We start from the raw sequence: 20,595 nt of genomic DNA, 5'->3' as shown, positions 1-20,595 counted from the left end.
TGTGGTCTTAGCAGTTTCCTCTGGCCAGATGCCAGGCATGCCAGGTCCCCGGAGTCTGTTTGCCTGTGTTGTGCCAGGACCCTGCTGCTTCTCCCTCCCCCACTCCCACCCACTCACATGGATGAGGGCTGCCTGCAGAGCTGGGGGAGGGGAAGAAGGCTGCTGGCTGGCCTGCCTCCTCCTGCTCTGTGAAGGCAGCTCCACACCCCCTGCCCTCTCCACCCCCACTAGCTCTATGGATGCTAATGAAGTAGACTCAGTGGATATTTATTTATGCAGGAACCAAGAAAAAATGGCCTTGAACCCATATTAATGAATCCATTCAAGTCAGGAAGAACAGCCAAAGATGTCAGTGCTTTTAGTGCAGAAAAGTTAACACATGGAAGCTCAGAATTGGGTTCTGGGCACTTGGGCTGCTACTGCAGTCTGGCTATCAGCTGGTGGGGTTCAAGATGCTCTGAGGCTGCAAGTCAGTGTGCCCCCAGCACTCCCTGTGCATACTGTATTAGTTTAGGTAATGATAGCTGCTGTTGCAGACAAATTGAAAGTGTACCAGGGCTCAAACACAATAGAAGTTTATTCTTCACTCACATAGAGCCCCAGATGGATGTTCCTGATGGCCAGTGGCTCTCCTTCAGACCATGATTCAGTTATGCAGGCCCTTCCATCTTGTGGCTCTACTATCTCCAACAGGTGGCTTCCAAGAGGTTCTTGTGCATCAAGCTGAGGTAAGGAGAAAGAGATTAGAGCACCATGTAAGGAAGGTTTGTTGAAAGTGGTGCACATCATTTCCATCCACATTCTGTTGGCTAGAATTCAGGCACCTGACTATCCCTAACTGCAAGGGAGTCTGGGAGATGTAGTGCAGGCAGAAGAGGAAGTAGGTATGGTAAACATCCAGCCAGACAGTCATAGATGAAATACAAGGTGTGGCAAAAGTAGGTTTATAATTGTGAGTGTGTGAAACACAGGTTATTCTTTTACAGTGTTATTATTTATTGTATTATTTTCCATGTGAACAACTGTAAACCTACTTTTCCCCCAACCTATATATTCCTGGGGAGGCTGGGAGTGAAGCCCTGACTGGGATGCAAGCTGGTCCAGAGGTGTAGGAAGGGAAAGTTGGGCTCCAAGAAGAAATGAGAGTTCCTGTGTCCTTCAGGGTGAGTAATGGCTGGCTGCTCTGATAATGGTGAAGGGGCAAGTTCAGGGCTTGGCCTTCCCCAGGTACAGAAGATCAAGGAATTCCAGGCTCTGGCTAGAGGTGAGAAGACACTTCCCCTTCTTCCTCCCTTCCTGCCTCCCCTGCCCCCACATATGGAGCCAGGAACCTTTGCCCTATCTTTTCCTTACCACCCCAGACTTGCCTTCTCTGCATTGAATGTTGTTCACATTCTAGGAAACTCATTCCCTTCCTCCCATCAAAACAACTATACCCTGGGGACTCACAGATCTGTTTTGGAAAAAAAAAAGGACCAAAAAAACTTACAAACCAATTCACACCAAGATGGTACTGATCTGCTGGGTTGCTGAGAAATTGAGAAGAGAAAATGAATGTAAAATACCTAGCAGGGTGCCTGGCACATAATAAATAAATCTTAATAAATCGTTTACTTATATAATCTTGTGTTTGTAGAAGAGAGGAGAGAGAGAAGGAAGAGCTAGCACAGCCCTGTCAATTAATGTCCTTTCTCCTCCTCTCAACTTTCCTCAGTACTGCATTATGGCCTCCATCAGAACCTCTGAAGACATCAAAATTGTGTTGGCTGAGTTAGTTATCCTTTGGGGCACAAGGTTAATTGCTGAATGGAAATTTGTAACACCCTTTGGATGAGGCAGACAGCTTTCTAATGTTCACAGTACCCTGTCTCTCCTTCAAGCCCTCCCCAGCCCTGTGCTTCAGCTGCCCAGCCTGCTGCCCAGTCCCACACTTTTCCTCTTGTGCCTTTCCTCCTATGCTTCTGCCCCACCCCCACTCCATCATCTCCTCTGCTGAAATCTTACCCATGTGGCAAGGCCCAGCTCACATGTCACTTCCAGGAATAAAGGTTTAATGACTGAACTCAGATGTGGAGCAGGTGAGGAAAAAGGAGGATCACCATGAATCTTGCTTTGGGGATCCGCCTTGGGTATTAGAGGGACAATAACTAACCTCTTTCAACTCATCCACCATGGGAGTACAAGCATACGTTCCAGGAGAATTCTCCCCTACCAAAGAAAATAGGAAATAATACCTATAATCTTCATTGACAGCTAGCCAGATGTTACACAGCAGCTTTTATTTGCCCCACCCAAGCTGTTTATGCTGTATTAGCTGCATCCACCATACTTGCTTTAAAATAATAAATATAATGAGTTCATTAGACTTCAAAAGACTGACCAACCCTAAGATTCTTCAGAATGCATTGTTCTGCTTTTGAGAGAGCTTATCTCCAGCCAGTGGGGTGCTTTTGACAAAACAATTCCAGAAAGCAGGCTCCCTGTTTAAAAGATAAGCAATCTCTACCCTCTTCTTCCTGCATTATCTTCGTACTTCTTGGGCTGAGGTTATTATTATTGTTATTTTTAGGCAGTGTGCAGCTGATAAAGCGAAGTAGTGTATGTTTATTGATTGTTTTTTGGTCCCTGAGTTGGAATACAAGATCACCAGAAGAGACACTCCTTCTGTGACTCATCTCAGGAACATCTTACATTCTAGCCAGCACAAATATGATTAAAAGAACTCTCTTGAGGGCCCCAAAGGAACACATTAGCCAAGTAGTCAATCTCTGGACCATCTTGCTTTTGGAAAGAGAGCCATTCCTGGCCTCCTTTTGTGCCTGGTTCTTCATGGGATCTCGAGGCACACTTCTTGTGAACTGATGCCTCTGTTCACACACCAGGAACTTCATGAGTATGTACCTCCAGGGCCCAGAAATTTTAGCAGTACCTGGACTTGTCCTTACATCATGGTACTTCCTAGTCCTTACTTACCCTGTTACTGAACTAGCTACCTCCTGCAACTCTGGTTTCTGTCTTACCAGGCTTGGAAATTATCATAACAGAGTGTCTTCTTCACAGAGGTCATAGAAAGTATCAGCAATTGGGGAAACCCCTTGTCATGGTGGCCTGACTTGGTGACATTTGTGTCATCACATAATAACCACTGGAACTTTCTAGGGCATGGCTGGTGTAAAGCAAATATGGTGGTGCTTTGCCCTTATGTCCCATGGGACTCTATATCTCAGGGGTGGGGTACGTCTGGCCCACAGGCTGTATAAGGCCATGAAATCATTTGGCCTGGCCCTGCCAAGGCATTAGGGGTGAGTTAAATGTTTAACCAAGTATAGCAGGCTAATTTTTAAGTTGATGATTTTGTATGGCCTGTAAATTATGTTATCAATATCCAAATGGCCCTTGGCAGAAAAAAGGTTCCCCACCCCTGCTATATCCTCGTTTACTGCAAATACCTGTGACTCTCCCTGAGGACTTCCTTTGTGTGTGTCTCAAAAGCACACTAGGCCTGCATGCTGGGCTAGCTGGAAGTGCCAATAAATTGACACACATTCCAGGAGCAGCCCTTGATCAATAATGGGTGGGTTTTGGTGAATAAATGTACCAACTCCAAGGCATGTGTTCTCCACTGTCTCCCAGCATCCCCCTGGAAAACTGATGAGCCCTTTCCCAGTTTCGCTGCTTCACTCTACTGGTGTTTTCTGTGATCTTCTCCCAAATAAACTACTTTCAGTCAAATAAGTCTGTGGGAGAAACCCTACTAAGATAACTAGCCAGTTGGATTCACCAAAAGCCAAGCTTCCTTCTTTACCCTCCTCACCATGTCTACCATTATTGGTGATAGTCTAAGTTTCCACTGTGGCTGTAGCACTGCAGTAGCATGTTGTGCATGGGGTAGAGGGTGTGTGGGGGAGAGATAATCCTTTGAGAGCCCCTAACTTATGCATAAAAGTCTGGTAAGACAGAAACCAGAGTTGCAGGAGGTAGCCAGTTCAGTAACAGGGTAAGTAAAGACCATAAAGTACTGTGACATAAGGACAATTCCAGATACTGCTAAAATCTCTGGACCCTGCAGGCACATACTCATGAGGTTCCTGGTGTGTGAACAGTGTTTGTGGATTGAGTCTATAAGGGAATGAAGAACCTACTTGCATTCACTTCCTCTCTTAGTTATGAGTGCTTACAGGTTGAGGCTATGTCACATCCCTTTTTAAAACCTCAAGTGCCTTTTAATGGAGCCAGCAAACTTGGTCATAGTTGTAGGCTCTTGTCTGTATGGAGAGATTTCAAGACAATTAGCAAGGTCCCACCCCATGATTGGTATCTGAAACCCCTCAATTAGAGTTTCATTTGTTTGTCCATAGCTTTATCACTGATTGCATTATGTTTATTATGCCAATAAAGGAAACATAATTCTTGAACCTATCAGTCATAGACCTCAGTGATAATGAGTTTATTAGCTTCTTTCTAGAAAACCCAATTTTGATGGGGGAACCCCACTTCTAACTGCCCGAGGAGGGGTAAGAGATAGACAAAAATAAAGATTAGGCACCAAAAAAAGATAAATGCGTGTGTGTGTGTGTGTGTGTGTGTGTGTGTGTGTGTGTGTGTTTTCTAGGACTGACAGAACAGCTAAGTCACAAGTGAATGTGGTTGGTGGCTTTACAGCATGGGAGAAGCTTCCCTCAAATTTGGATCACTTTCATTATGTGCCTGCTAGCACTGGTAAACACATTCATATTTTTCCCAATTCTCATTCTACTAAGAAGCTCCATTCCCACCTCTCCCCCAACAGCATTGCGCAGTAACCAACTGTTGTAGCTCAGCAGCGTCCTCTTGTGGCCAGCTGAATAATGCTCATTCGGTGTTTTCAATATAGCTTCCTATATCTGTTTTACTACTTCCAGCTGAGCAGTCTCTTCCTCATTTGGACTTACACATAATTTTTAATCTTCTCCCCCTTTTTCCTTCAACTCTTGGCCAATTATCTTAGAAAATATCTTTGTTTTCTGTCTTCCTCTTGTTCTTACCCTCTTCCTCGCCTCTTCCACCCGGCTCTTGTTTTTGTTCCTCTTGTGAGTGAAAAAATGACCCTAATCCCACTTCTGAGCAGAAGAGACGAGCTACTTAGGCCCCTCTTGTCAACAACCAGAAGGAAAACTATAGGATCTAAGTGAAAGTATATATCATAGCCAACCAGCAGTAACTTCAGAAAGTTACAATGCTTGTGGTGTTGGAAAAATGCTTTTCCCCTCACCCTTGGAAGCTCTTCTGGCTGGTCTAATAATGAAATTAAAATGAGACAGATTATGTTATGGAGAAAATGACCAAATTTTTTACATATGTGCATATGTGGGTTCCCTAAAAATATGGGACCCCAAGATACATTGGGCAGCGCAGGCTTATCTACCATTCTAGACTAAGGAGAAGGAGGCACGGGTCTGGGACTTCAAAGGGAAAGCAGGAAATTTACAGGTAGATGAGAAGGAGTAAATATTTGGTAAACAAATTCTTGCCGGGCCATCCAGAAACAATGGGAAACAGACTTACTTGGATCCTCCCTGTTGGCCACACTTAGTTCCTATGTGCTGAGGTGAATAGGGTGAGGTTCCCTTCCTGAAGCAGGGTTTTCTACCTGAATTTATTTATTTTTTTTTAAATCCTCACCAGAGTTTATATTTCCATTGATTTTTAGAGAGAGTGGAAGAGAGAGGGAAAGACAGAGAGAAATATTCATGTGGGAGAAACACATCGATTCGTTGCCTCCTGCGCAAGCCCCCACCAGGGCCCGGGCTGGGGAGGAACCTGCAACTGAGGTATGTGCCCTTGACCAGAATTGAACCTGGGACCCTTTGGTCTCACAGGCCGATGCTCTATCCACTAAGCCAAACTGGCTAGCGCTACCTGACTTTCTTTAGGCAGGTAAAGTAAGAGGTTAAAAACAAGCAAACAAACCAAAAATCTCTTCTTTAAATTGGTGGACTTTAATTGTTTTCAGCTAGAAATAATCTGCATGCCAAGGTGATGCATTCTGAGGAGGCTCATTCTGGACCCCAACATGTTTGTGACTCCATATTCAAGATAACAAAAGGTTCTGGCTACCTCTTCTTCCTTCCCCAGCCTTTCAGTTTGAATGAAAAATAGTTTTTTTTAATATTTAATTATTTTCCTTTTCATTTCCAATGCTGTAAACCATGGCTTTCTATTTTCAATGTAAATGTTTAATATTTCAGCTATGTTGGGGATTAAGTGAGTTTTTGTAGAAACCTTACCATCAAATGTAACATTAATTCTTTAGTGAATGTCTTCCCAGTTTTTAGCAGCTGATTTTAAAATGAATCTTTGAACAAACAGGGTTTAACTTGGGAACTGAATGTACAAACCTATTGGGATCATTATGCTACTTAGGATGCTCAGAGGAAATTTGAGCAGTGGATCTGATAATGATGGCAATGACTCTGGTGATAAGATGACAACGATAATGATGATGATGGTGGTGGTGGTGGTGATGGTGATGATGATGATAGCCATATTTTACTGAGCACTTTCCATGTGCCAGGCACTGTGCCAAGTACTTTACATAGGTTATTCCCTACAACCACCCCAGCTCTTTTTTAATCCCTATTTTTCACAGAGGCTTAGAACTAACTTGCCCAAGGTCACACAGCTCAAAAAGGTAGGCAGAGCTGAAATTTGAACCTAGGTCTGTCTGAGTTCAAAGCTTGTAATTCTGACCACTCTCACAGGGGACACAGTGTCCAGGGTGAGGCTGGCACTGTTTCTGTGCCAGTGATGTGAGGGGCCCACATGCACTAGAAGAAAGGGAAAGTCTGAACTCCAGTCCTTCGTACTTCACAAATCTACACCCCTTCCTTCTAGTTGACCCCTTAGACTCTATTTCTGGCACACTAGTCTCTGGAAAATGTCCTGCTAATGACACGAGATTATAAACAGCCCTTTTCCCAGAACAAAAATTTAACCTTTGAATCTCAATCTAATTAGAAGTATTTTTTTTTTCTTCCAAAAGCAGGTTTCACCCTGCTTTTTTGTTCCGTGTATAAGAGGTTTCTCTTTTGCCAGATAAATCTCCAAAAAAAACCCATAGCTTTTTAAAGCAACAGACCTTGGCCTGAGACCTTAAATATGACCTCTGCCTCTGCACAAGATGGCTGCTCCGGCAGCAGCACCTGAGGTTTGTTGGGGGTTCTGCATGTACAGCTGAAGGCTCTGAGGCCTTGGCTGGATCCAGGAACAGATACTCACTGACTCTCACAGCCCACTATCCAAGTGAGTGTGCCCTACCACACAACAGCTCTTCATGGTTTTTCTCCTGTGATTCTGAGATGCACCTCTCACCTTCCACTGAGGTTCACCAGGACTTTAGAAGGGCACTTCTTTTCCTTTAGTTTCAGAGGCAGCCCTCTCTGGAGAATAAGCATTTCTCCTCTATCTTAGAGAGGTCCCTGCACCAAAGTATTTTTCTGCTGCTGCCTAAGGGCTAACATTCTTCTTTAGAGACTGTTCCTTTACCTCTGCAAGAAAATTGGGCCTTGAAGGAGCCTTGTTAGGAGCAAATAACCCTGGCAGAATACCAATTTGGGAATTGAGCCAAGAGAGGGCAATGAGCCTATGAAGAAAACAGTGCCAGGGTGGAGGAATAGGAAATGCCTGCTTGGCACACAGTAGGTACTCAGATAATTTTTGAAAGGATAAATAAATGAATGGATGTGAACCTGGTTCCCTATTTTAGTCCTACACCCAGGCCTGCAAGGCCCCAGGGTTGCCATAGGTTCTTTGTGAGCAGGCTGGAGGTCATCAGGAATATGAAATGAGATTAGAAATGCAAAGATAGCTCACACTCTCCACCTGGGTGAGAAAAGAGGCAAGGCAGTCTCCTATATCCCTCTTGTGCTCTGGTGGAATCCAGTCAAGGCCACCAACAGAAAACCAGGCCTGTGAGCTGTTGGTTCTAGTTGTGAAAATTTCCCTGTATTCTTCTGATTTGTCCAGCTTTACTATTTCTCTTTTCAACCAGATTTGCACAAAACTATTTACTTGCTGAGGCCCAGCCCTAACCTGAGACCCAGCAGAGACCACATAGTAGGTACATTTGGCATATAGTAGGATGTCTTTAACCCACAGAGACTGCCCTGCAATGGGAAGGTTAGTCCCAAGAGAGACAGACCTTGCTCTGACGGAAGCTGAAGAGGTCTTCTTATCTTCTCCTTTTCTTTCAGCCTTCCCTCCACTGACCTTGTTTAAAGACAGACCAGAACTCTGAGAAGAACCCACCTTAGTTCTCCAATGTCTCAGTTTTCAGCATTCCTGGTCCCTCCCTACAAGCTGCTCCCCTCATACCCCTGTGGCCTAGCTTTCAAAGTTCTAAGGGTGGGGGAGGGGTCTTCTTAGTGGTCATGGGAGTGGCTCAGCCAGACCCACCCCAGTTTTGCCCTTTCCCCCACCCGCTTGTGTACTTTCCTTCTTCTCTCAATTCTCCCAGAATGCCCACACTTAACTTACCCATCCTTCATGGTCCACAGCAATTCCTAGAAGGCTACGCTTTACTCCTCAGTAGACTCCTCAGTAGACACTACTCTTGGGAGGCCTGAGTTAACTTTCCACCCCACCATGAGAGTAGGGCAATATCCCATGTTACAGAAGAAACTGAGTCCCAGGACATAAAATGTCTTTCCCACAGTCATAAAAAGCTTGTGTGTATACTAGTATGTATCTTGAATTTCATCTCTTCTATTTCAATCTCTTGTCTATTAGGTATCACAGACTCAAGGGTTTATTTCATCTTTTTTTTTTTTCATTAATAACCTCACCCATAAAATTCTGTTTGACATTCTTTTTGTTGTTTAAAGTATTACAAACAGTAGTACATATGTCTCATTTTTCCCCTATTCCCCCTGGCCTCCCCTACCCCCCAACCCATGCCCTCCCCCTTCTCCCAGTGTCTGTGTCCATTGATATCCTTATATTCTTAACCATTTGAAATAGAATGGATGGAACTGGAGAGCATTATGCTAAGCGAAATAAGACAGTCAGAGAAAGATAAATATCACATGTTCTCACTCATTTGTGGAATATAATGAACATCAGAAACTGATGAACAGAAATAGATACAGAGACAAAGAAGCATTGAACAATCTGTTTGACATTTTGACAATTGAATCAGAACATCTCACATTCTTTGGTGTTCAGTGCTGGTAAAGATAGAGATTTAGGAAGGGACCCCTTAGGCTCAAGTGAAATTTGAAACCAAAGCCATGGGTGAGGGACCAGGCTTTTGAAGGAGCAAGGTCCGTGGAGCCTATGAACTCTACAATCTCTGAACCTCATGTAACCTCCAAACCTTAGCTTCCTGCTCTGAAAAATAGGAGTAAACTGGAACAATGACCCCAAGACTTTTTCAGGCAGGGGGACCCTGGAACTCTCTCTCACTGGGTCTTGAGAGCATCATCTCTCTGATTGAGTTGCAACTTTTTCACTCCTATCAGAAAAAAGAATTGCACATCCCTTCAACATATTATTAAATTATATGTCTTCCTGTATTTATTACATATGTCATAAAATAGAAAATTGGAATAAAAAGGATAAAGTCATAAAATGAGCGTAACTAGGTTTTATGGAAACCCCCGGATTATCTTACCCCACTCTCGGGGGAAAGCCTTGGTGTTCCCTGGTGTCATTGGCCAGTTCATGATGCCCACCACTTCCTCTGTCTGAATTACCCACCTCTTTCATTTTTTCACCAGTATTACATAAAAGCAAAGATTTGCACTCTATTCTCTCTGACAGAACTTCCCCACAGCCACTATTTATTCATCTTCATGAAGGTGACACTAAGTCATAAACCGCATGGCCACCACTGTTTTAATAAATTAAGTAACATGTTTACTTAACAGGGAGCTCATTTTCAAAGTTAACCTGGGTAGTCATAAAGTGGGTGACTATTTAGTGTATTCTTTGTATTGTAAACAAATTGGGAAGACATTCATGTGGTAAATTATGTTCACAGCTTCAGTAGAAAGGCCCTGTGCTGATGTCTAAAGTTCAGAAAATGTAATCACTGGGGCAATTGACACTTATTACACCTTATTGGGAGAGCTAAAGCATTTTTAACCCAGTTGGAATTACCTATTAGATATTTAGTGCATATCAGGTCCTGAATGGTGAAACCATATCCATGTTGTATTAAATGATGAAACTTACGTTTTGTTTATTTAACTACTAGTAAGTGGCTAGTAACTTTTATATAGAATTGGGTCAGTCATTGAGAATATAGCTGATATACAAGATAGAAAATAGAAAATAGACTCAGAATAGGGTGTTGTTGGAAGGGGGTAGGATTCTTAGCAGAGAGTCCCAGGGAAGTCATCTCATCTTCTCTTGGGGGTAGGGAGACATGGGGAGACACTGTGAGCCTGTGGGGAACTTGAGGGAGTTTGAGATTGATGGCTTTTGTGTTTTCTGTGAAGCATGAAGCAAGGTCAGCCACAAAGAAGAAGGTTGGCTGACCAGCTGCCTTGTTCTCTGGCCTTTGAATGAAGGGTTCCCATCTTGACTACATATTAGAATCACCCAGGGAATTTTTAAAATCCCCAATGTCCTAAAAAACTCCAATGCCTCAGCTGTACCCCAGACCAATTAAATCAGAGTCTTGGTGGTGGTACCCAGGTATCAGTCTTTTTTAAAGTTCCCAGGTGATTCTAACTGCAGCCATGTCTGAGAACCAATGCTAAGCCAGAACTTGTCAGATTTTAATGTGCACACAAATCACAGGTGCTTGCTGGTATGCTGATTCCAACTCAGGATGTTTGGGCGGGGCCAAGCTCTCAGGAGATGCTGCTACTGCTCCAAGGACCCCATTTTGAGCCACAAGGTTAGAGATGACCCAATTTTGACCTGAAGTGACTGATAACTGCCTACAGACTCCACAAAGCAAAGCTGTCAAGATTCTACAGTTGGAACACACTTATCTTCAGAGAATTATCAGAATATATACATATGTGTGTGTGTGTGTGTGTGTGTGTGTGTGTGTGTGTGTGTATAAATGCTTTCGAGGGAAAAAATTACCTTGCTGTACAAAACCTACATGAGGCTTATTTTAGTGGAAGAGGAAAGCAGGCCACATCAACAGGCCATTGGGGTTGAAGGGAGCATCACCAGGAGCAGGGCCAGGGACCCAGGCCTTTCCAGAATTCCTATATTGAGATAGAGGCCAGAGGAGGAAACTTTGAAGCTCACACTGGGTCAGCTGGTTTCTGGGGGTGGAATCTGTCCATGATAGCCCTTATCAGTAAGATGGCTTTCCTTGAGGCTGAGTTCACTTTTCCAGAGACCTCACTCCTGTAGTCCTAGGGTCCTCACAAGGCCCCCAAGAAGGCAATTGCCTCTGACTTGAGTTGCTAAGAGGTAACTAACCCCTGCCCACCATACCAAATACCCATTCCTAAAAAATCTGTGCAGGAGTGCTTTCTGCTGTGGACTGGGGGCTTGTGGTCATCTTGATAGCTGCTTCTGTGGTGCAAATGCATTCAAATCACAAAATAAAATCAGTCCCCTCTCAGGAACATAATCTTTGAGAAAGATTCTCAACATGCCCCAGTGCCATTGTCCCAATTTCCACCTCAGAAACAGGTTTTGCCTGGGATAGTCTCAGGGACCCTACCGTGGATCAGTGGGGGCACACAGTCACATTCTGAAGTTCCTTCAGTTTGAGTTTGTGCAGGCATTTCAGGGGCCCATGAGATCATTTAGGATGTGGCTGAAGGCATTAAGAATGAGAGTATTAGGTTGTTTGTGTGTGTGTATGAGTGTGTGTGTGTGTGTGTGTGTGTGTGTGTGTGAGTTAGAAAGTGTCAAATGCCCACAGTGAGAAAATAGATGGACTCTAGGACCTGGACAATAGTTAATTTATCTGAGTGGTCAAGTGTTTTCACTTTTTAAATTAAGCCATAAATGAATCCTCATATAAAAATGTCCACTTATATGGAGGCCCATAGAGTGAAATGAGTGCTTTGTGCAATGCTCTGAAAGCAGCAGGCCTGAGAGGTAGGCATGGCTGGTGGAAATGTCTGGTGGGGCACAAAAGCAGGGTGGGTCACTGACTGAAGTTAGGCCTCAGGTCATCTTCTTCAGACTATAACTCCTTATAAGGAAAGCAGTACACATGTGGCTTTGCTTGGTTCTTTTTCTGGGTATGTCAGAGAAACACAGGAACCCAGGATGAATTCATAAACACTCACCCCTGTTGGACTTCTTTCTGTCCACAAAGTGCTTTTGCATCCACTGTCTCCTTGGAGGCTTCTACTGGCTGGTGAAGTAGGTGGCTGCCATGTTACCCTCCATGATTCCTGTGGGGCCTGGCCCTCTGCTCTTTCCACAATGAGTGTGGTGACATCTGTTTTCATTTGCCTCAGGGGAGTTTTAGTTAGCCTTTCAGGGCTGCAGTTTCCTCATCTATAAAAAGAGTCAGGAATAGGATAGAAATGTAAACTTTAATGCCCCTTCCAGTCTTAAACTGCCATGATTCTATAAATGGTGGGCCTATAACAAGAGCCTGGGCATGAGAAGACCAAGCTCAGAAGGGTATAGATATTCATTCATGCTCTCCTTCATTCTGAACACCTGCTATTCACAGGTACAGATATAAAGATGAGGTGGTGAGACAGTTCTTTCTTCCTGAAGACACGAGTAAATAGGTAATCCCAGTATGAAGAGAAGGTCAGGACTAGACAAGGATAAGCCTGGGTTCTGTGGGAGCTCAGTGAGTTGGGGGATGTCTCAGAGGATAAGACCCCAAAGTCTAACAGGTGAGCAGGAGTTTTCTGGGTGATGGCAAAGGCCAAAGAGCACTCCAGACTGAGGGGCAGATCCTGGGATAATCCACCCCTGGCACACTTAGTTCTTTGTAATAGTAAGATGAGGGGTTTAGGTCTCTGAGCCCAACTGCTGCCCCAGACAGTCCCGCCCAAACTCCCCATCTGCCCTGGGCCCTGAGGCTTTTCCTCAGCATCTCCATCCAGGAGGCACTGGCTTACACTGGGCTGCACCCAACCCCTAGTCCCCAGCCCTCCCTCCCCAGCCAAGGGCCAAGAGGGTAAGAGTCTCCTGAAACCTGCAGATCCAGATTGCCCACTTCTCACTGCCATGCTGCCTTGTTAACCAACCTACCCCACACTCTTAGTGGTAATGGGCACAGGAGAATGGGTGGGTGACTTCATTTAAATCCATTTGCCAATAATGTTTTAAAACTCCAAATAAAATGTCCCCGGTAGCCTCTGAAGAAATCACTGCCTCCTTCTGCTTGAGCACTAGTTGGTGGCTCTTGAAACACTCCTTGATTTGACTAACTTCTCTGCGCACCCCACACCCCATCCTAATCAGCATGGAGGACAGGCCTTCTCATTCTCTCTAGTTATTATATTATCTTACTTCACGGCTCATCTGAGGGAGAGAGACTTCCCCTTTGAACCTGCATCCCAGAGCTGGTTGTTATTCTCAGGGCATGCTCTGCCCATACTGGGTGCACTCAGGCCCCCCCATCTGCTGTCCCCTAGTTAAGGTGCCTACTAGCAGGGTGAATGACAGGGCAGGAGGAGCAGAGAGAAAGAGGTACCTGGTACCTGGTGGAGAGATGGGTGGGACTCACTGCTGGAGGAAAGGCAATATCAGCAGGGGGTAGCTTTCTAGAGAAAGGGCTAGGGTGCTCTCAGGGCTTACATTGGCTGAATCATCAGACAGGTCCAAAGCTATCATGCAGAAGGAGGCAGAAGTGAGATTTTGTCCCTTTGGTCTTAAGGTGCACACTGCTCACCCCCACTGCATTGTGCCCTGTCCTGCAATCCATCTGGCCTCAGCCCTGTTCACAGAGACTTGAGGCCCTCGCAAGGGGGTCTGATGGCCTCCCTGGAACTCATGGATACTGACTTACCCTCCCACCCACATGACATCTGTCTCAGGAAGGCAGGGTGCGGTAGATGGGTAACTAGAAACAGGCTGAGAAAATAGAGGCCTCCAAGCCATCCTGTAACACAACCATAGCCTCTTTGGGCTGCACTCACTGCCCAGGGATAGGAACTCTGGGGATCCTTCAGCTCCTTCCCTGACAAAAGGGACTGAGGAGGTCCCTGGTAGAAAAAAGATGAGCAAATAGTTCAATGACTTTCTGGAAGGAACCTGGCCACTACTTTGAATAAATGTTATTCTCAAGCACTCTCTCGCACACACCTCTGCAGGGAACTGCACTTGGTGTTGAATGAGGAACTATAGGGGCCTCTCTGCCAAGAAATGAAATGCATGGAGGGGTGTTTGTCGCCCTCACAGCTTCCACAGGGAAAAGGAGCCTGGAATTGACCCTGAATTCTAATCCTCACACTCTGAGCAGGAAGGTTCCAGGGAAGTTGCAGGCCTAGTACCAGGGCTAGGCAGGGGGAGGAGTGACGTTTTGCAGGAAGAAATGAAAGCTGGCACCTAAGCTGAATGTGTATTCCAGGAGCAGGGAAAGGAGGCATTGAGAAGTTGCTGTCTCTCCCTTGGTGCGGGGCGTGTTAAGGGAGGCAGAGGGGGAGGGAGGCCACCACATTTGGAAGGGTGGATAGGTACAGCCCATGATGACAAAAACAGTTTCACTGCTTGATTAATCCTAAGCCCACAGGAAACACAGAACATGACTTCTCTCAGTGACTTCCCTTGCAGGTCATTAGAAGCTACCCCAGATGGGTGGTCATGGGTGCCTTCTCTGACTGCTGTCCTTGTCCTTGCCAACCCCACCCAGCTTCTCTTCAGCCTTTTCTCACCACTTCCTGATAGTTCTGGCCAGTAAGAGGGATGGGGCAGACCCTACTGGAGGAGATCTTTGGTTCTCAGGGCCTTCGCAGGGCTGCTAGCGAGTAGCCCACAAAGCTTTGTTCTGCTGATGTTGCTGCCTCTTCTGGCATAATTTTGATGCCTTCTCATGCTAGCAAATCTCTGTCTAATCAAAGGCATGTGTCCACACTAGAATGTAATCTACTTGAAGGCAGGAACCTTGTCTGTCTGGCCCATGACAGCATTTATAGCCCCCAGAAAGTATTGGTATGCAGTAAGCATTCAACAAATTAATTGTTTAGTTGAATGAGTGAATGAATGCCTGCATGGAGCAATGAATGGATGGTGTATTGGAAATATGGTGCTTTTTGGACTGAATCAGGGAGAATTCCTTTCAGGAAAAACAGGCCCTGCAGCTTGGGCAAGGTCCCTCATTTTCCTGGGGACAGGCTGCCTCCCTACTCTGCCCCAAGTGCACTATTGGCCTGCATGCTGGGTCACCTTGTGGTTTCCAGAGGGCACTTTGCCCCTAAAGAGTCAGGCTCTGGAGGCTTCCTCAGAGGCACCACAGTGATCCCTGCCAAGGGCATCATCCACCAGTCTTTCTCCACAAAGTGATGCTTTGCATAGCATCCTTCCTCTTGCCTTCCCCTCCTCATGCTTCACAGAAACTCCTTGTTCTCTGCATGTGACACATTTGAATGATCTAGAAACATCACAGAGTTGTTCATTTGTTAAAGATGCTTCCTGTAGCAATGTCTTGTTTGTTTATTTCCAATCCCGTGGTGTGCTGGGCCACCTCTCTTGTTTTTGAGGTTGTGCAGGTAACTTGGTGGTGAGCAAGGAAAGACTAGATGATCACAGGACTAAAGTCTATACAGTTCAGAGAGGTGAGGTCTAGAATCAGAGATGCAGAGTGAGACTGAGGATTATTGATCCCAACCAGACTCCAGGGCTGCACAGATCCTGGAGTTATACATGGTGCCTGCCTTCTCCATGGTAACCAGGCTAAATATGGAGGCGTTTCCATGGAGAGTCATATTGGCAGCTGCAGCCCTGCTTCCTCCAGGAAGCACCTGTGCTGGGTTCTTTGGCCTCTCCAATGGCCAGTGCAATGGACATTAAGAGAGTGTATCTCACCTCTGAGGATGCTTGTTTCCAACAAGTGATTCATTTCTCCAGCCCTAGAATCATCAATATCCCCTCCTTTTGACAGCTAGACATTAGGAGAGGTCACAGATCAAACAGATGGCAGCAAAAGTGACATTGGATCCTATGAGCATTCATGCAAGTTTTGCATCTTCACTGGTGGAAAATTATGAAGAAAGGGGATGTCACTGGTAGGAGGGAGATGGTGAGACAACTGTAATGACTCTCCTGTCTAAGTGCACTGCTCTTCCCCTTATCAAGCCTCTTTTGGAATAATTATTACTACAGAGTTTTTTTTAAATTTTTTAAAAAATATTTCAATTACAGTTTTGGGATGGCCCTCTTCCATTTTCATAGAATATTCTAATGTGGTGGGGGTTTTTTCTGAAAGGACAGACTCTACTGCCTATTTGAATTTGAACAAGTCACATCTCTGCATATCTTAACTGTCTGATATAGCAAAGTGGAATGACTGTGTCTGTTGAAGGCTAAACATATAAGCTGAGTATGATGGTTAAAATACTCTGTTTAACCCCACTTAGCAATTTAGTCATTACATCATCTCTGTTTATATCAAAATCCTCTGTTAAATTGGGGCTCTTCATGCACAACTGATCACATGAGTGTATTCGTATATATTAGGAAATGCCTATAACATGTATGTATACATAGAGAGATGGGTGTACTCCATGGTTAACTAAGACATGGAAACTTTTAAAAGATGTGAAGATAGCTCTTAGGGCAATTATAAATTGTCTCTGAAGGAAAATTCATATTGTGTGTTCTATGTTGCAGGTTGATTGGCATCAAAGGTGAGTGATGGATGATCTGCAATCACAGAACCTCTCCATGGACATGACCAACTCCTCTCCTGCCTTGGCCAATAACAGACTGGAGAATGGTATGGCTCAGCTGATCACCACAGAGGCCTGGAACATCAACTCCACAGACCTGGTAAAGAAGGCGCTGGTGACGGTGCCGGCCCCATCCATTCTGAACCCCCCAGCTGAGTCCCAGAGCGGCATGGCTCTAAAAGTGGCGGCCACCGTGTTGCAGCCCCTGTGCCTTGGGGAGAGCCCGGTGGTGATGCCCATTCACATGCAGGTGGAGGGAAGCTCTGCACCTGAGCTCAACCCTAATGGCAATGCCACCTATGTTATGACCACACAGGGCCCTGTGCAGCTGCCCGTGGTGCTGGAGCAGCATGTCTTTCAGCACCTCAACTCCCCTCTGGTCCTGCCACAGGAGGCCCCATGCTCCTCCAGTGCCATCCACAACAACCTCTTCCAGGCAGCCGAGGACCCCGAGGCCCAGCCCCAGCTCCTGGACTTGCGCATCCCCAGCCAGCCACAGGAGCCCACATTGCCATTTGAAGCTGTGCTCCAGAATTTGTTTCCCTCGCAGAGCACTCTTGGCTCCCCACCCTGTCAGCCTCCTCCTGGATATGCCCCTGTGCCCCCCCAGCCCTTTAACTCCCCCTTGTCCCCCCTGGTCCCGCCAGCCACCCTCTTGGTGCCCTACCCTGTGATTGTCCCCTTGCCTGTACCCATCCCCATTCCCATCCCCATCCCAGTGCCTCAGAGTTCTGAGTCCAAGTTCAGCCCCAGTTTATCCAAGCCGCCATCTTCCTTTGGCCTACACCCCTTTAAAGGCACTCAGACCCCTCTGGAGAAGGAGGAACTGAAGCCCTTTGACATCCTCCAGCCCAAGGATTATTTCCAGCTCAACCGCCACACAGTCATCAAGATGGGAAGTGAGAATGAGGCCCTGGATCTCTCCATGAAGTCAGTGCCCTGGCTCAAGGCTGGTGCAGTCAGTCCCCCAATCTGCCAGGAGGATGCAGCCCTAGACCTGTCTCTGGCAACCCGCCGGAAGTCTGAGCCTCCCCCTGAGACTCTGTATAATAGCAGCAGGTCAGTGGACAGCTCATGTCACAAGGTGCAGGAGAAACTGCACAGAGGCATGGAGATGCCTTTTGCCCCTGCCACACCCCACGAAGCCTCAGCCATGATGGATAGCCACCTGGGCAGCAGTGACACCACCCAGCCATTCAGCCAGCCCAGCCAGTCCAACAGCGAGGACAAGGCTGAAAATAACATTGAGATGGTGAGCAACTCCCAGGCGGCCAAGGTGATTGTCTCGGTGGAAGATGCCATGCCTACTATCTTCTGTGGCAAGATCAAAGGCCTCTCGGGCGTGTCCACCAAAAACTTCTCCTTCAAAAGAGAAGATTCCGTATTTCAGGGCTACGACATCAACAGTCAAGGAGAAGAGTCCATGGGAAACACAGAGCCCCTTAGGAAACCTGTCAAAAGCCGGAGCATAAAATTCAAGAAAATGAATTCCCAGGAAATACACATGCTCCCTATCAAAAAACAACGGCTGGCCACCTTTTTTCCAAGAAAGTAAATAATGTGCGTGTGTGTGTGTTTTTAATTTTATGATTATAATATGGAGAAAGGTGCACTGGTTTTATAAAAAGTCATTTAAAACAAATTATCTTTGTTAATTATTTTGGGGGGTAATTCGGAAGCAGGAAGATGAATTGGCTCTAGAGGCCCTGTAAGCTAGCATCATTTTATTTTTTTTTTATTTTTGACTTTTCACAAATGAGTAAATAAGAGCAACCTATTTTTCAAGCAAATTGCACATTTTTTGCAGCTTTAATGGAATATTGGGTGAATCAGAAGGGTAAAAAAGCTATTTTCATTGCCACAAAGTGCTTTGATGATGTAATACCTAATAAAGGGTAGGCTGAATATTTCACAATAAATGTTTGTTTGCACTAATTGGTTACAGCATTCTATCATTTTTAAATTTTGCATTCCTTAACTGACATTGTTTGGCCTAAGCTGTTGCTTGTAAAGCACTACAAGTTCTCTGTGTTTAGAGACCTAAGCTCTTCAGGCATGTTGGGCAAAGGAGAATTCTATTGGCCTATGCCTCCACACACAGAGGATTAGGAATATGTATGACCTTGATCAAGTCACTTCCCCCTCTAGCTCTCAGTTTCTTCATTTGTAAAAATGTGGCAAAGGGTGTGGGGTTGGAGGAGTTGAGTTTCAAGTATCCAAGGCCACTTCCAGTTTACAGAGACCCTAGTGCAGCCGTGGGCAAACTATGGCCCGCGGGCTGGATCCGGCTGGTTTGAAATGAATAAAACTAAAAAAAAAAAAGACCATACCCTTTTATGTAATTATCTTTACTTTGAATTTGTATTAGTTCACACAAACACTCCATCCATGCTTTTGTTCCGGCCCTCCGGTCCAGTTTAAGAACCCATTGTGGCCCTCGAGTCAAAAAGTTTGCCCACCCCTGCCCTAGTGTGTAAAATTCTGTGTCTGAGCTTTCTCTAAAAGGATGGTTTTTAGCTGGAAATGACCTTATTTTCAAGGGCAATAAAAGCATTTTTCTGAATGACCAAAAGTCTTGAAAATCAAACATATTACTGAAGGCCACTCAGAAAGAGAGCAAAATTTGTTGCTGGTGGATGTGGAGATGTCTTACCAGTACAGTATTCCGGGCCCTAGGTAGATATTTGGGAGTAGGGTCTGAGAGGGAAGAGAAAGTCATTTCTTATTAGTTTAGCACAGTGGTTCTCACCTGGGGGTGGCCATGGCCCCCAGGGAACATCTGGCAATGCCTAAAGATACTTAGGGTTGTCACAGCTGGGGAAGAAGGTGCTGCTGGCACCTGGTGGGTAGCATCCCACAACACACAGGACAGCACCCACCAGAGAGAGTGATTCAGCCCAAATGTCACTGGTGCCATGGCCGAGAACCCCGGTTTATGCCATTTCTTGATAGGTAGAAGCGATGCACCTGGAAGGTGCATTCTGCTCTCCTTGGACAGCCTAAAGCCAACCACACAAGTGAAGAACTGTGAGTGTGCATTTCAAACAGACTTGCTAGGTGCCACCTCACAGTTGTGTCTGGAATTGTGCTGGCAAGAGACTGATCATGGCATGCCTTCTTTTAAACTTAAAGTTCTTTCTTTCACTTTTTGCAATTAGTATGTATCCAGCTGTTACTGTGAACACAAACAGGAGGAAAAGCAGTTGCAAGGCTGTTCTTTTATTACCAAGCCCTCTGTGTGTAAGATTACAGCTTTAGCTGGTCCTGTACCATACACCAAAAAATGGCTTTTCTTTTTCCTGCTCTTTTCCTGTGTTGTTAAATTTTCTTTTTCCAAGTGGGACATGATGATAAATAATGAAATAGCTGTTTTTATCAGGCTAACTAGTCGGTTCTTTTGCCCTAGCCAGACTCCATCCTTTCAGCTTATACATGGTGCAGTATTTTTCCATTTTCACTCCCATTGTGGATTTCCTGAGCATGGCATATGTATTCGAGTTTCAAATACAACCAACACAAATGTGCCCAGGGACTAGCATTTCCCATCCACCTGAGATCTGTTCTCACCATGTTTGTGGTTGTTTCTGCTGCCCCCCACAGCATCAGGCAGTTGTTCTACACCAGCCAGCCGGGTACTCCAACTTCACAGAATACTGGCAAGAGCTGCTTCTTCTCCATCTTCAAGGAAACAGAATTCTCAATTTTCCATTTAGAAGCAAGTGCTTAGAGCTGAGTGACATACAGGTGGAAAAGAAGGCATTGGTAGGCTGTAATTACATTA

The 20,595-nt window shown here is 45.4% G+C and overlaps 1 protein-coding gene across 4 annotated transcripts in view; it reads left to right on the top strand.

Annotated features, from left to right (window-relative positions):
• The window catches only part of RAI2 (retinoic acid induced 2), a 65,151-nt gene extending 46,406 nt beyond the window's left edge, over positions 1 to 18,745 (top strand). For 2 of the 4 annotated variants that reach the window (XM_081081894.1, XM_081081893.1), the window contains exons 2-3: positions 16,756 to 16,914; positions 17,131 to 18,745. In XM_081081894.1, the coding sequence (XP_080938020.1) occupies positions 16,780 to 16,914; positions 17,131 to 18,369 (1,374 nt within the window). In that variant the 5' untranslated portion in view covers positions 16,756 to 16,779 and the 3' untranslated portion in view covers positions 18,370 to 18,745. Of the gene's footprint in view, positions 1 to 16,755 lie in introns of all 4 variants that reach the window. The other 2 variants (XM_081081891.1, XM_081081892.1) reach the window with 1 other exon arrangement.
• Positions 18,746 to 20,595: the final 1,850 nt, after the last annotated feature.

This window comes from Myotis nattereri (assembly GCF_964212035.1).
Source record: "Myotis nattereri genome assembly, chromosome: X".
Taxonomy (NCBI): domain Eukaryota; kingdom Metazoa; phylum Chordata; class Mammalia; order Chiroptera; family Vespertilionidae; genus Myotis; species Myotis nattereri.
Note: the sequence above shows the minus strand (reverse complement) of the source record. Positions and strands in the feature narration are given on the sequence as shown.